General features: G+C 38.2%; 1 protein-coding gene across 1 annotated transcript; it reads right to left on the minus strand.

Annotated features, from left to right (window-relative positions):
* Positions 1-2,821: 2,821 nt before the first annotated feature.
* Positions 2,822-12,229, minus strand: CNPY1 (canopy FGF signaling regulator 1). The gene is given in 6 exon segments (XM_082399016.1): positions 2,822-5,201; positions 9,193-9,223; positions 9,227-9,289; positions 11,052-11,117; positions 11,119-11,256; positions 12,123-12,229. Coding segments are annotated over 6 exon segments (402 nt in total). The 5' UTR covers positions 12,189-12,229; the 3' UTR covers positions 2,822-5,163.
* Between the last annotated feature and the right edge of the window lie 4,126 nt (positions 12,230-16,355).

A 16,355-nucleotide genomic window follows, 5' to 3' on the forward strand; every position in this document is an offset into this window, starting at 1 on the left:
GATCTGAGCCTCAGACACTCAGAAGAAGGAAAAGGATTTCTAAACAAGAAAAAAGTATTCCTTTCTCAAGGCTGAATGTATCATACCCTTAATCCGAATGGACGATCAGCAGCTTGTCCTCGGCTTTGTTTTAGCACAAACGCGGCTCCAGGTGCTTCTCTTTCTGTGGAAGGACCTTGCATAGCACCAGGAAGAGGATGCAAGAAGGGCTGACGCGAAGGAATCACAGCACACCTGCAGGCACACAGGGCAGCTACCTACGGCTGCGCCAGACCCTTGGGGTTTTCACTCTCAAAACTGGTCCAGGTTTTAGTGCCCACAAAGTGTACAAAACGGAGCTAATTTGCAACATCTGCTGTTCACCATTTGGGGGTATTGCTTAAAAAAACCCACTCAAGTGACCCTTTAATCTTAGGGCATTAATATTTAATCGCGGCTTTGATTGCATATAAAGGCAGTTCGAGGGTATGTTTTCACCTAAAGGTCTAATAATTTAATAACACTTATTGAAGCTGCATTTGTATTAGATTTTGCTCTGTTTTAATACCATGGTGCTTTAAATAGGGTCCATTTTTAATGGGGACCAAATAGTCTATTTTTTGGTTCTCTGCTTTCTTCTACAAACCACAGGGCATGAAGATGCTTAATCGGGGCCCTTTGATGAAGAACAACAAAGCCATAAAGATCATTTCTATCAGACAATGAAGATCACCTGATTGAAATCTTCTCTCTGTGGACAATGGTGTCACCCCCAGGATTATCGTCACCTTTCATGGGCTGATATCAGAGGACATGCAGCAGAGAAATCCCCACTTGTTCAGAAAGCAGCTTTGAGGCAAACCTTTAATATAAAATGTCAGGATACATTCTAACTCTTCAGGTGCCAACCTCTCTATTCAAGAAGTTTGAAATTGGTATTAATATTTTAACTTATCACTTACAGGATCTTTCCGAGTCGTAGCCACACTTAATTAGCTGACATTGGGCTTCCAACGTTCCATTATGTAACTTACATTCCTTAGATGTTGGTTTATTAACAGTCCCGAAAGGAGAAAGAAGTTACTAGAATCTTTGTCTGCTCTAAAGCAAGGCATGTATGCCTCTGACTTGCATCATAGATCAACCAAGTCGGCAGTTCAGGAACTTTGTCCGACACTGTGGTTCAATGGAATACAACTCTATTCTACATATTTAATTGCTTACATCATTGTATTGGGCTATTATGTATTGGGCTACTTTGCGCTATTATGTTTGGTGGGGGGGGATACAATTTTGACCCACAGTTCCTTGAAATCTGAGCCTCCACAATAATAAGCCATATTAGAATAACATTCTAATACATTTCCCATGTAACCTCGGAGCATTTTTTGTTTTCCAGTAACTTCTTAATGAATATGTTTCATAAATATTTTGCTGTTGTGTTTCTATGTGTGTTATGATGTAGGGTATATTTTTTCTTTCTCGAAAATCTTGAAAATCAAGATGGGAATATAGGAATAATTTTTTCCTTTAAGGAATTAAAGAAATTTCTAGACACTTTTTTTCTGGGATCACCCTGGAGCAGTCAAAGCTTTAGTGGACCTGTCTGTGTCCTGACTTTATTCATATCTATGTATGTAGGTTTGTAGGCTGCATCTACGTACCTATGTTTCTATCTACCCATCCATCTCCAGAGTCCCCCGAGAATCGGGAAGGGCACAGAGCTGTATCTGACGTTTTAGACTCCACTTCCACAAACTGTCCTTAGGAAGCAAAGCTTGATGTTTCAGGTGATGGCCCTACAGACAAATGAGCCAATATTATATTAAATTTAATCACCATCTCCTTTGAGCAGGGCAGGTCCTGAAAACGGACAAAAAGAGTGGATCCTGCTTCCTCAGCAAATACATGTTTAGGGCAAGGGGCAGCAAGTGTGACTCCCAGAGAGAACCATGCCATTTCCTGCCTCTTTCCCTAGGTAATATAAGGGCAATGACTTTCGTATTTCAATTTCATTCATTGCATTTGACCTGTTATTTATTTAGTTCCTTGCTCTAAAAGCAAATAACCTGAGGAGTTTAAGAAACTTATAAAGGGAAATTAAATTATAGGTTAAAAATCATAATAAAAACACACATATCTAATGGGTATACATTTTATTGTAACAGTATAATATCGTTGTTAATTGCATTTTGGTATAAAACTATGAAATATGCCATTGAATGGGTTTCAAGATTTAAGATTAGCTCATAGATTTGTATGAGATTTTAAAACAGGCTACACGATCACATCAAAGACTGGCTTTTTCTCATATTCCATTACAATGTGAATTTTAAGATTGATATATAGTTTAAAATATTTATTTAGATAATGCTATTACATATATGAATAAATATCAGCCAAGCAGAGAAATAGGTATAAAAAAATATAACCAGTTATTGACTTTTTTTTTTAGGGCTTGCTTTAGTAAATCAAGTATTGATCTCTCCCATTTGGGACTTCGCTCTATTCCACTCTCCACTCCTCAGTGAAATGGATTCATTGGTCTTGGCTTATTCTTAGCAAATCATAATCCACATAACAAAATATAAGCTGTTCATCTCAGTCAATTTGGTCTTTTCTTTATGAGAAGAGGCTCACAGAAGTCTTCCATGGAGACCCAAAAAAACCATCTCATAAAAGTACGATTTGAAATCATCCACCTGAAACACGTCTTCTCTCCACATTATTTTAATAAGCATTATAAATCTCTCCCTACCTTTTCTCCAAGATTCTCTTCTGACCCAGAATTAGGTGCTTTCCATGGGCTCTAAGAAACTTTTCTGTCACACCCTAGGTGTTGTTTTGTTTCTTTTTCTTCCTTTTTTTTTTTTTTTCTGGCTTTTTGCTTTTGCTTTGTTTTTGGTCAATAAAAGTCATTAAAAGGCAGGAATGTGTTTGGAGGCCCGGCAAAGCCAGCAGTCAGCTACTCTCTCATTATTGTTCATTTAAAAGCAGCACAGCCTCACCACACCCAGAGGGAAACTTAAGTCATCGCAGCCATAAGAAATGCAGTGGCTCACTCAAATGTAGTGTTAATCAGTAACTACAAACATGTACATGCGTTTAACAAGTTCCATCTGGAAAGAAAACAATTATCTAAGTCGTGAGATATTGAAAATCTTGCAAGAGACAAGATTATTTTTACTGGGAAGTAAGAAAAAACGGAAAAGCCCTATTTAGCAAAACCTTAAGATATTCCCCATCAGAGGCAAGATGTTTGGTTCTCTCCAGTCAAAGCAGAAGCCTCAATATCCATGAGAAACAGCCATCAGTGGAGGGAAGGCATACCTCCCCACGGTCCTTTAGGTGGGAAACAAAAGCCCAAAATCTCTTAAATTCTACGATTAGCATTAGTACTGTCTAGATGTGAGAATTTGTCAGATTTACCATTGAGGGTATGGAAGGACCGCAGCCAACACTTCTACAATCACAAATGTTATGGTTTTCGAGGGAACTTTGTGCCAGTGTCTCTACATGTTCCCGTGAAGAAACAGTTTAGTGCATTTACCAAGGAAGCCTAAGTTAGGAAAATGTTTATGACTCATTTTTTGAAATGCTAAATTAAACTTAAATAGCTAAGTTTACTAAAGTTATAGGGACTATGTTTTAAGTCACAATTTTACTACCCTACTGAAAAATGATGCTAATTATTCTTAAATCCTATTTCCATTTTTTGTCAGTTGTATGCAGTGCAGCCTCACTGGGTTACAATATGTAGGATCTATACTACTTAGCCAGCTACAGACGTATCAAAAAATCACAAACCTTCTCAGTTTTCCCAAATAAATGAAGTTCACTTTAAAAATCTAACTTTTAATAAGAGTTGAGGTGGGAAAAGGAGAAGAATGGAAACCTCTTTCTCTTCATTTTGGCAAATTTTTCTAAATGTAAGAATTGTTTCCTCCTGACGAGTCAGCTGAGTGGCTTAAGTAATGTGCTTTCTAGGCCATCAGGTAACATATGGCAAATAGTTTTTGTTTTGGGGACTTTGCTCTATTCCACTCTCCACTCCTCAGTGAAATGGATTCATTGGTCTTGGCTTATTCTTAGCAAATAGTAATCCACATAACAAAGTATAAGCATCCTACCTAGTAAACTCTCAGAGACAACAATGAGAACTTCTTCTTTAAAACAAGTGTAAAATAGGTCCTGACCTTTTAAATGATTAAAGTTATATTCCAATGAATGTAAACTTAACAGAGACAATGAAATCTCCAAGAGTGAGATTATTACTACACTCTGTTATTAACGTGGTCAAAAGGCAATTTTCCATAAGTTCCCACACCTCTCCTTCCATCTCCACACCTACAAAAACATCCATAGAAAGAATGATAGGTTGGTTAGTAGTAAAATCTACACGCTAAATGTTAGGTGAAATTCTTTAATAAACAAAGGAACGACAGGAGAGTTTGCAGCAAAACAAAACATGGCCACTGGTATCATCCTTTAAGACTACATGATAATAAATACATGAATAATAAATCAACTTTCTAAATCATTTGAATTCAGGATGTATGCATCAGAAAGGCCAATATAGTTATTGTTCCTTGTAAAAGTACTCACTGTTTTTTATGCATTTAATTAAATTTTAGAAATTAAAAAGTTTTTAAACTTAAGGTTTCTAGAAATTTAAATTTCATTCCTGATATAAAGTGAGTTCGCTTCTTTCAGTGACAGCCATACAGCCCAGAAAAATTAACCTGGAATTTGCAGCAATATGTTTTCTTAATTTCATGACTAATCAAGTATTTATGAAATCAAATCAAGTTTTTATCAAACAGAACACTATACTTGTATATGTGCATGAAATATACAGTACACGTTATTAAATCCTTATTTCATTTATGAAATGTCTTCACTTTTTTCCTATTACTGAGTTAAATGCTTTCCTGCCAAGCCTGTTTATATCAAAATCTACAAAGGTAATTCGTTTCATGCACCCCTCAGCTTCACCTATAGAAAGAATTGGGGCTCGTCATGATGCCAAACAAGAGATTTTCAATAAAATATCAAACATGAGACAATGCAGTACGAACAAGAGACGTAAAGTTTCTTCTCATGAGGAAACATGAAGACAGAAATGCAGACATTGACCTTGGGGGCTGTGACTTGTCTCTCCTCTAACTCGCAGCACCGTCATTCCTAGAGTTCAGTGTGATTAGTAGAAGTTTCACACAGACCTGGGAAAAAAAAGTTAGATGGCATCACTATCACATTTAACACCAGCCCATAAGTCATAATTTACTTTCTGCAAAAGCACATTCTTGTGGAAGCACATTTTTTTTTAAACTTTCTTATGGACATTTTCAAATACACACAAGAGTAGAAAGAAGAATGTAATCTACCCCCCTGCAGCTCAGTCAGCCACTGCTATTCCTGTCCCATCTCCAGTATTTTTTCCTGGAGTATTCTGAAACAAAGCCCAGGGGTTGTATCATCTTGCCCGTGGTCATGGGAGTATTTAAGGAATACTCGAGACAGGGAATCAGCGCGCTGGGCATTTAATCCAAGCAGCAGAGAGGCAATGACGCCTGGATACACAGTACATTTCCAACTGGCAGCAATTAATGCCAGCTCTCTTTAGACTGGGCTACGGTTTATTTAAGCTACGTAATTTATTTAAAATAGGAAATAGGCCAGCCTTCGTATTATTTTGTATTATTTATTAGCCTTGAAAGTAATTATTTTGAATATTAGAATTTAACACCCCCATTAGTGCTTGGAAATCTATACAAAAAGGTCAAAATGCTTTTACTTTAAATGTAGGCTAAACGTTTCTGGATATCTGAGACCTTATTCCATCTGTGGCATTCAAAATGATCGTGTCACAAATTCTCATTGGTCTGATGTTTTTAAATGTTAAGATTTGATATCAAAGCAGAAGTGATATGTATACAAAACATATTTATGTATTTGTGTTTATACCCTCACCCTACCTAATGAAAACCTCCAAAGACCAGAGTATCCATTTATCCATAATCTAGAGTGACATGTTCTACCTTGAGTGGAGTATAGCTATCTTTTTAATCATGACCTTATATATTATTAAGATTTTAAAATACCATTTTTACTTCAAGACATTAAAACGACAATCTGGAAAAGCCTGAGTCATGTGCCACAAAACATTGAACCAGGAAAATCTAATGAACTCACTTTTATTTCATGCCTGGGAAAGAAAAGGAGATACGTAAGAAATAACCTGCTACCACTATTACTGTCTCATGCCCCCCAAACAGGGTGTATTTGATAACTTTTCTTCTATCCAGCGAATAAAGCTATAGTGGTATCTGCAGACCCATAGCCTTTCACTGAGACGTTTTTCATTCGTTGAAAGGATGACACATGTTTATGAAAATCTCACGAAATTGTTATTTTTAAAGCCAAACAGAGTCATTTTAAGTTTAACATAAGATATGTTTCCTCCATTATTCCCCATTTATTTTGTGTAGGGGGTGAGCCTTAGAATATTAATATTTTAAAGAATCATACATGTGCTAATTAACTAGATGGGGGGAATCCTTTCACAATGTACACACATATCAAATCACCATGATGTACACTTTAAATACCTTACAATTTTCTAGGTCAATTATACCTCTACAGCTGAAATGTTAAAGTCTGTCAATGTGCCCTCATCTGCTCCCATGTAATTGTTAGAAATAAAGTGAAAAGGTCTACATGAAATAGAAAAAAGCAAAATTCACACACACACATATAAGGTGCATATAAAGCATATAAAGGGACTAAACTTCCATTCAAACCTCTAGTCCTAGAAATATCTATCTTTGAAAAGATTATTAATCTCCCTAAAAGCAATGTGGACATTTTACGAGCTCTCAGTACAGTGTCTGCTCATAGTCTATACTAGGTACAGAGTTACTGGTTAATGTAGTTTTCATAGCCTCCAATAAACACACACACACACACACACAGAGTCATATTTTTAAAACATCGTTTAAATCGTGCAGAGGGATCATAGCAAAACTGTGGTACAACAGCACAAAATAAAGCATCGCCTTTACAAAACAGAGGGTGAATGTCATGCTATCGTAGGAAACCTACTGTACTTGTATTAGACTATGTTTAAAAGCTTCTGGACTTTTTCTACAATACGAGAGTCTCACCTTTTACACAAATTTCCGAAAGCATCCCAATATGTTAAAACGTATTACATCTTCGTTGCTGCAGTCATTAATTGGAATTATTCTCATTGCTGTGTCACTTTAGTTTTTCCCTGGCAATAATTTTTAAGTTTGAGAAACTCTTTATCTTGTCATGAGGTTTACTTACTTCAATAATAGTGGGGGTTTAGGAGGGCAGGGATTCTTATCTCTTTTTAGGATTACTGTATTCCTAGTTTTTAATTTATAAGTGGTTTAGAACATCCATAAGTATGTTTCACAGAGAAACAACCTGAAAAAACTCACTCCACTTTACTACGTAGCAGCCACGTGGTGGTTTACTCTTTGGAGTGGTTACCTTGTGTTCTCAATAGTTCTGGGGCACTGATACTTATGTTTACAGTGTAAGCACTTAATCAGTTTTTTTAAAATCGATGCTATTAAGAATTATTTGATCATGTTTTATTTTACACTAGTAATATTGCACATATCCTAAGTTTATGCTTTATGCTTGTATTTTCTTTAGGATAATATTAATTTTTATTTCTAATTATAAATATGCAGAAGGAATGAAAAGAGATAGTTAATATTATCCAAATTAAGCCAAATTGCAGCACTTGGGAACAGAGTCTTTCCTCAGAACCTTATTATCTGAGGCAACTACTGTCATAAAGAGTTGGTGAAACTTTCTCAAGACTTTTGTAATATTTGAGCAGGTGTTCATACAGCAAATGATTTGCATTTACCATAGATGATTATGACAAGCCCAAATCCTTTATGAGAAAAAAATAGGAAAACATATATTCTCAACATCGTTACATTTTTGCTTACATCTTAATGCACACATTCACCTCTGAATAGCTTGAAAACCTTCCAAAATAATTTCTTTGGGAAATTGTGACTATGCACTTATTTATATGAATTTCACAAGTTACAACAGTACATATCAAAATCAATGGAAAAAGCTCTTGAATTCCTGGCTATATCCTGACTACATCATTTCACCGTACTCTTCTTCAGATTCCCAACTAAACTGGATTTTAAACAGAACAACCCCATTATCTACTCAGAGTAAGACAACGTCATCATGTTCATGGAAATTTGTTACTTTCTTGTTCAGTAACTTTGGATGACAAATATTTACCTTCTAATCACAGTAACTGTTATTTTAAGGACTTCAGCACTAAATTTGATCCTATGGTTGCAGGTATATTATACTTTATTATAAACAATTGCCGAATGCTAAACATCTCAAGCTTCCATAATTGCATCAAAGTATTTCCCCCAGCTTTCAATCAGTGTCTCCATATATCACATTCATTTTTTCAAAGATATCTGAAAAGAATGTACGACTTGTACTACATTCTTGTAAATGTATTTTAAAAGGATCAACGTGATACAGACTAAAAGGTGTGTGTTCAACCAAATGGAGGGTCGGGTCAGGGTGGTCCTGTGTTTCAACTCTGTATATAGAAAAGAAACTTCTGGCAGTGTTTTCTAGCTTCTTATTGTACGTATGCATGTGTGTGTTTAAGAATACGAATCAAGTATTATTTTCCACCCTCTACCAGAAAAAAATTTTTAAGAAGTAGGTATGCTGGGAAAGGAACTTGAAAAAAAATCCAGCACCAAATAAACAAACAGAAAAACGTTTGAAATTTCTTCCTAAAGAAAGATCCCACTTTCTGTTGGTGGAGGTAAGTACACAAGTCATAAAGGGATTCTCCTTCCCTGGTCCAGGATGGAGAACCCAGCTCTAAAAGTTTAAAAAGAGAAACGCTTTGGATTCTTGCAATCCCAATTGGAAACCAAGCATTTTAAAATTCATTTAAAATGTCGAGGAGAAGAAGTGCAGCCAGCAAGGCCTCATAGCCCTGAGGTTTGTTTGTTTGCTTTCTCTCACATGGCGTCGTTTCTGATTCAGTGGAGACCCCGTCAGTGGCAGGGAGACAGCGAGGCTTGGTTTGAAAAAAAAAAAAAGATGCTGCAGTGCTGGGCTCGAGAGAGGGGTGGGCCAGGGAGAGGGCGCATGCTACATCAGACACAGTACCTGATTTTTCACTGCACAGCTTGTCAGTGAGCTAGTGTGCCTCCTGGGCGATAAGTGAGAATATTTCATCTTCGTACTCTTCCATTCTAGTTTCACACTGTAGAAACAGAATAACAACATATGTGGATAGATATGCACTCACAGGACATCTTGTTAGGAAGGACTTGTCACAGTTTTATTAGCTAAAAATATAAAATCATGTTACCAAGGTGGTCCATTTTTATTAGCCCTTTTGGTTTAAGACATCACTGCATTGGATTAACCCTCTTCCCAGAATGCTAATTGCATCATTTTCCTGAGACTTGGCTAACTGATTAGTCGTGTTGAAAGACGAGGGTGAGGCAGGAAAATGGTTCTTTGTATTTGTTCCTCTTCCTCACACTGGGATGGAAAGGAACAGGAGGGATGGAGCTCCTATTTATGGAGCTGAAAGTCTTCATTTTTGTTTGTTTGTTTTGAAACTTTAGAGAACACGGCTCCTTGAAATGGTTAAACCAGTTTCCTTTAGATTTAACATAATAATCCATTTTGTGGTTTTAAAACAGGGTCTGAAGTGTGAAAATAATTAAGCTTTCTCAGCAATCAAAACACAAGTGCATCTTCAATTGCACTCAGGATAACGGGGCTTTTCAGTTACTCAGGAAAGTTTCTCTTCATACCACTTAAGAGGTCCATCCATAATTTCACTTTGCTTCCCCCCACCCCAAATCTGACTTTCCAGAGAAGAGGGAGCTCAAATGTACCCACGCACCCCAAAATCTTAAATTCTGACTGGAGCGTGTGTCTGCGTTGGAGAAGCACAAGCTTAGGAACTGTGATTGTAAAGAGTGTTCACTGGAGACCAGTAACTCATTTCCCGAGTTCATTAAGGGAGAAGCTAAAATTTTTTAAATGGCATTTTAAAATATTTAAATTCCACTATTACATGTTTATGGAAGACCTGTGAGATACAAATACACTTCCTCACTGCGATTCCCATTCTACAGTACTTTTAGCCCTGAATTATTGCCTTGACTTTTTAATTAAAATGAAATCTTCAAAAGTCAGCTGCAGCCCTTATACCAGGGGTTCAGCATGTCTGACATTTTGGCCAACGTGTGAACCAAAGATATTTCTCAAACAGGCTTTCCCATCACTTGGTCTGACTCAATAGCATTAAGTAAAGTGAAATCTCTCGCTATATATTTTGCCAGGCACATTCTAGAGAGCCAGAGGCCAGCATTCACGTGAAATAAACATTATGATGGGAGGAAATGCGGCATAAGGCCAACTATCATTCTAAGCCTTTGTTTAACTGAGTTTGTGCTAAAATACTTGAATGAACTCAGGAAAAAAAAATTCTCTCTTTTCTGTGAAGCCTTGGGAAAAAAAAAAGTGACGTGTGTCACTCTCCCTCCATCATGTGGCTGTAAATATTTGAAAACGACATTCATTTTAATTTGGATTTTAACCTCGGAACCACAGTCCCTGATTCCTGACGTGGGAACTTGTAAGAGACCTGCCCGGGCACGGGGACGGACTGAGTCCTCTTCCCAACCGTCCCCAGGAGCAAAGCAACGTGCAAACTGTGCCTCCAAGTCACTGGGATTTGTAACGCACTTTCTGGAAAATATCACTTAACTGTCTCCACGGAGATGAAATAACACAGCCCCTAGGTGTCTCAAAAGGCAAGTCACTAAGTGCGCGGTTAACACTGAGAAAGCAGCAGGACAACAAAGCTAATAGATAACATTTTAATGGGCATGTCTTGAAACTCAACCAAAACCCAAACAAACAGCAAAAAAAAAAAAAAGAAAAAAAAAAAGGTACCAAAACCTGTGCATGGAGTACGGAATTCCTCTGCGAAGAAGATAGCTTACCGCGAATTTCAAATGTCTGTAAGCATCAGAATAAAAATAGAATTTTAAAAATTCTTTGTATATTTTTGTCTCCTTTCCTTGGAGCAAATCTCTTGAAAGTCTTCTCCTTAGTCACGGGGTCTTCTTCGAGCTTGTAGTCATTCATTCGCTCGCACACTTTATCCAAGAGGTCCGTGAGGAATGCCTCCGACTGGGCTAAGGGAACCTGTGGAGAAAAGCCAAAAAAGGGAGGAAACTCGTCTTAACGTTGATATGATTTAAAAGACCTTCCCCAGAATGCACGTGGTAGCACACCCCATCCCCCAAACAGCATTCCTGTCCTGATACAACATGTGCACAGTTCTATTATTTACATAATTTAAGGGGTTAGCCTAAATTCTGGTTTTTAAAAAGTGCCTGTGTTCGAAAGTGGACAGAAGAAAAAACTTCTATTCAAGCTGGAAACTATACTTCTACAGGTGATAATTTTGGAAAGTCATGGAACATGCAGAATAAGGCATTAAGCACAGGTAATGGCTGTTATTATCTATCTACTTGCAAGAGACAGACAGACAGACAGACAGAGCCAGAGAGAGCGCTCGGGTCTCTCCTCCAGCGCATCCCGAGCTGGGCGAAGGCCGGGCCTCGCGCTCCGCAGCCGCTGCCCTGCGCGCCTTGGCCCCTCGGCGGCCGCTCGGGCCCGGGGGCAGGGGCGGTGGCCGCGGGGCAGGGCAAAGCCGGGCTGACCCAATCGCCCCTCTCGCAGGCGCGGCTGCGCTGTCTTTGGAACAGCTGGTGCCCGTCTCCGCGCGCCCCTCTCCCTCCGGAATCCAGCGAGGATTCGGAGGACCCTTTGGCCACCACCTCCGCCCCGCGCGGGGGTCAAAGAGCACCCCTCGGCCTTGGTAACCGGGACAAAAACTCGGGGGCCGTCTAGACAGGTCAAGGTGCAGGATACTGCGTCCCCCCGGCTCCTTCCGGAAGGGGGCGGGGACCCGCCAAGGGCGCCGCGGACGCGCCGCCGCCCCGGCCTCTGCGGGCTTTCTCCCTCTCCACCCTCTGCTGATCAAAGTAGGAAGTTTGCATGACAACCATGGTGAAAGGGGCTGAATCACAAATGAACTCGATTTCGCCGATGTTGATATATCCAGCCTCCATTGTCCCCTTTCAGACGCAGTGTGAACCCTTCCGGTGCCGGCGACCGCGCGGCATTCACATGCGCGCTCCGGGCGCACAAAGGCTCCGCGCGCCCCTCCCTGCCATCTGGCCGCGGGGCTCGGGGCGGGCCGTGCGGCGCGCCTCTGCGCTTAACCCTGCTTCCAGCCAAAACCACTCCAGCATGACTCCCGTCTCCCCCCAGGCTCGGCAAGGAACGAACTCTGTAGAAAAGGAAAGAGCCAAAGAAAAACGGCACTAATGAACTTTCCATTACCACCACCACGTGCGCCGTGATAAAATATCCCTCCTTCTGCCCGCAAAACTCCACTTGAGATTGATTACGAACTGCTTTCAAGGCCCACGCAGTCAACTCTGCAATTAAGTCGTTTATTAAACTGGAGTGTACCGCAGCATTCTTTATTCGCTAAAATATCAAGTTAAAAAACTGAGTGTTTTAATTTTTTTAAATGTCTACGGTCAAAAGACCCTAAAGAAAGTAGCTCAAAGCGCACAGTCAAAACACAAGTTACGTTTTTATTTACACCTTTAATGGGGCCACTTAAGCATCGTAAGCTGTAAATAAAACCAAAAACATAGGTTAACAAACAAATTGAAAATCTGTTTCAGAAACGAAAGATTAAATATGTATTGGGACTTAAAAGCTAGAAAACAGAGGTAAATTCTTAAATTACAATTTACCAAGCAGATCATTAACAGAATGATTATGGCTTTTTTCCTGCCCTGCGTGTGCTTTAGTATATTTCCTTGTCTGGTCCATATGAATAGGCTCGTAGCACTTTCTGCAGGTCCACAAAGCAACATTTTAACCTCAAAGTGAAGAGTTGGCTCTTTCATTAAAAAAAATCTAACTGTAATCAAGAATCCATTCTCTCTCCCCCTCCCTAACCCTCTCCTTCCCCAATCAAAGTGTAAACACCGAGGGGCGAGGCTGTCACTGAATGGAGAGGGTCTGAGCGTTGGGAGGGCGCTTTTGGAACCCTGGATGCCGTCCTTACACACCACAGTATTTCCCGTTGAGATGAGACCACTCTCGAAACTTTTTTTTTTTTTAAACTGACCTGACGTTCTGAGCTGCGTGCAAAAATCCTGAGTGTATAAGATTTGAGCAAATCAGGATGTCAATATGCGAGACCTTCCACAACTTACTTTTGAGAGCTGTAGTATTTATTTCCTGCGTTGACGCTTTTTAAAAAACAGTCGCCACATGATAACTTTCCACCAAACGGGATTGTTTTCCTTATTTTGAAAGTGGAATTTTACATATTTGAATATAGTAGTATTGTGCCTATTTTAACGCAAATATGTTATACCTAGGGATCAACACGTGAATCTTGCTGATTTCATACATCTTTGAAGGCTAACTGGCTTTTTGATGTAATTTATGGCTCTTTTGAGTAAATGTTCTTTAGTAGAAAGAGTAGGAAATGTTACAGGCAGAGAGCTCAGAAAATGCCACGTTACAATCTTCACTGAAAGCAAGAAAGGAAAACACCCAACATGAGACTAGCAGTGTTCGTTTTACAGAAATATTTTTTAAAAACTGACCTAAAGTGCCAATCAAAGCATCCGATTTTGTGAGAAAATTTTAAAGAAAAAGGTGCTTATGCATGGCAGCTATTTATACACTTATTAAAATGCGCATGATTCGGGTTTAAAATGATTCCACTTAGCTGAACTACATTCACTAAACTTAAAGACTGTTCAGGGAATAATTGAGCCTTTTTCTCCCCTCAAAGTGTTTTGATTATAAGAGTGCAATAAGTATTGAGACAAGTGGAATAAAACTAAGTCTTTCTTCCTATACTATGAAGATTCTGAATAGTACTTGTCAATAAAGCAACTCCTATTGTAATCTTAGGGGAGCATTTCCTCCACCCTGGAAGGAGGGTCTCAGAGATACTAACCTCATTAAAATATGAATGAAAAAGGCCGCCATCATTGTATCAGGAGAAAACCGATTCACTGGCACGGTTTTCTTATCAGCCATTACTTTTACACACAGACTCATTTGGTATACGTTATAAATACAAAAACGATCTGTTACAATTTCATTGCTACCTTAGCACACCCTCATCAAAGTAAATCCTAACTTTTGCCATTTTGGAATCTAGCTACAACTCTAAATCATACTTAGTATATATCGTGTTTATTTATTTATTTTTCCTTTAGGCCTCTTCTGACCATGTGCTTATTGTGTGAGCAATGACATGGGAGTGGGAGGAGGTACTCAGATCCCAACTTGAAAACGGAAAAAGGTAGTTGAAAGTTTTGGCTTTGGTTTCTTGAGAAAACTGGAGTTAGGGATCTCTTCCAGAGCACTCTGACAACACTTTAATAACAGTCAATTACAGGGTGCCTCCGATGTTCGTTCATTACTGTGTCTCTGTTCATCTTGTAGCAAATTTCTTGCTTGATAGCTATCACAATTATGTTACAGTGCACAGTCTGATGTGGAAACTGTCCTTGTGGTACACTGTCTTTTTCATAACAGTCTGACAATTTTGGAGTGTCCCTCAGATAGGAAACCAGTATTTAACCTGCTTAGTGACTGATAGTTAGTTTCACATTGTTGCAAAGATTTTCTTTCTAGAGGTTTAGTTAATGTAAAAATTTTAATTGCGTTACAGCAAATATTACATCTAGTTTAATCACTAACTTTTCATCCATAAAAATACTGAAATCACTTCTGATATTAGTTAAAAGTCAATATTTAGAAGTGAAAATTCAAACCTTCTTTGCTCTAGGCTACAGCAGGGAAAGCAAGAATTTAGAAACTCTTCTAAGTTGATGAGATCTATAATTAGCTTTTATGTAAATTGACTGCTATGAGTTTGTTGTGTGACACTTCTTCATATAATATGCAAATAGCATTGACTGTTTAGTTTTATTAAACAATATAATTAGAAACCTAAAGAAGCTCATTTCAATGAGGAATAATAAAGGTTGATACATTTTCCAGTGTTCTGTATATCAGAAAAAATGAATCCCATCTGGACTTCATCAATAAGAGAGGTTTTAAGTAGCCTTTGTTCAGAGAGCCAAACAACAGAATTAATATTAGTTTTTCCATAAATTCGATGTTAAAACAGGTGAATTTGTGCAATCAATAAAACCTTGGGGGCAAAAATACAAAGATTGCAGCACAATTGACCACAAATGACACAGTAAATTTATGAAAGTAACATCAAAATTCTGCCCCCTTTAATCTGAATACTGGAAAAAAGGCATTCTTATTATTTGAAATAAAGTATTTTGCAAGTGTTTCCTATTCTTATTCGTGGAGATATTATGTCTACATAAAGTATACTCTCAGGTTGTGAGAAAAATAGAAATAATAAAATAAGAACAATGTGATTTGGGGGGAAATTTTCCCCAGAATTCAAAACTATTAAAGTTTCAATCACATTTTCTCATTCTGGAGCCTGTTTTCAACTTAACAGTACAGAAAACTTGAAAGTATAGAAAACTTGAAAGTATAGAAAAATCGCATGATGGGTCACCATTAGTGAACTCCAAATGGGGGTCATCTAAGTCAATTTGACTTTTTCCTAAAGTTAAAAAAAATACTTTCTTTTCATTATTAAATACAAAATTGGCACTGCCATTTGATTTCTCATCTTAAAAACTATTCTATTAGTCTTTAAAAAAACTAATTTTCAAACATTTTAGGTGAACTGAATACAGCTATCCACGTGAAAAATGTTACAATTTTTCAACCTTTGTTAAAAATCACTCTAAGCGAGGATTTAGAACGACCTTTTCATGCTGTTTCTGAGCTTTGACCTCTGCTGGCTTACCCCGGAAGGATTTTGCAGATTAAAAAAGAAAGTAATAGAAGAAAGTGACAGTGCTTAAAAGGGCAAAGGCCGTAAGACTGCAACAGTAATAGAGGTGATGTGAATTTGTTCATTCGCTCAACAATATTTATTCAACTCCACCTCCGTGTCAGACAAACATACCTCTCTAATTCGGACTTTTTAAAGGGGACTCTTCCGTGATTCTGAATAAAAATGAAAAGAAATACTCGAAAAAGACTGCCTGGAAGAGAGTCAATAAATCCTAGTTGATGATAATATAAAGATCACATCAATACAATATCTGTGTCCTTATTTGACAATTTCTGTCCCCCCCATCTGCGTGTCTTTC

Source organism: Balaenoptera borealis (genome assembly GCF_965194805.1).
Source record: "Balaenoptera borealis genome assembly, chromosome: 7".
In the NCBI taxonomy this organism is placed as follows: domain Eukaryota; kingdom Metazoa; phylum Chordata; class Mammalia; order Artiodactyla; family Balaenopteridae; genus Balaenoptera; species Balaenoptera borealis.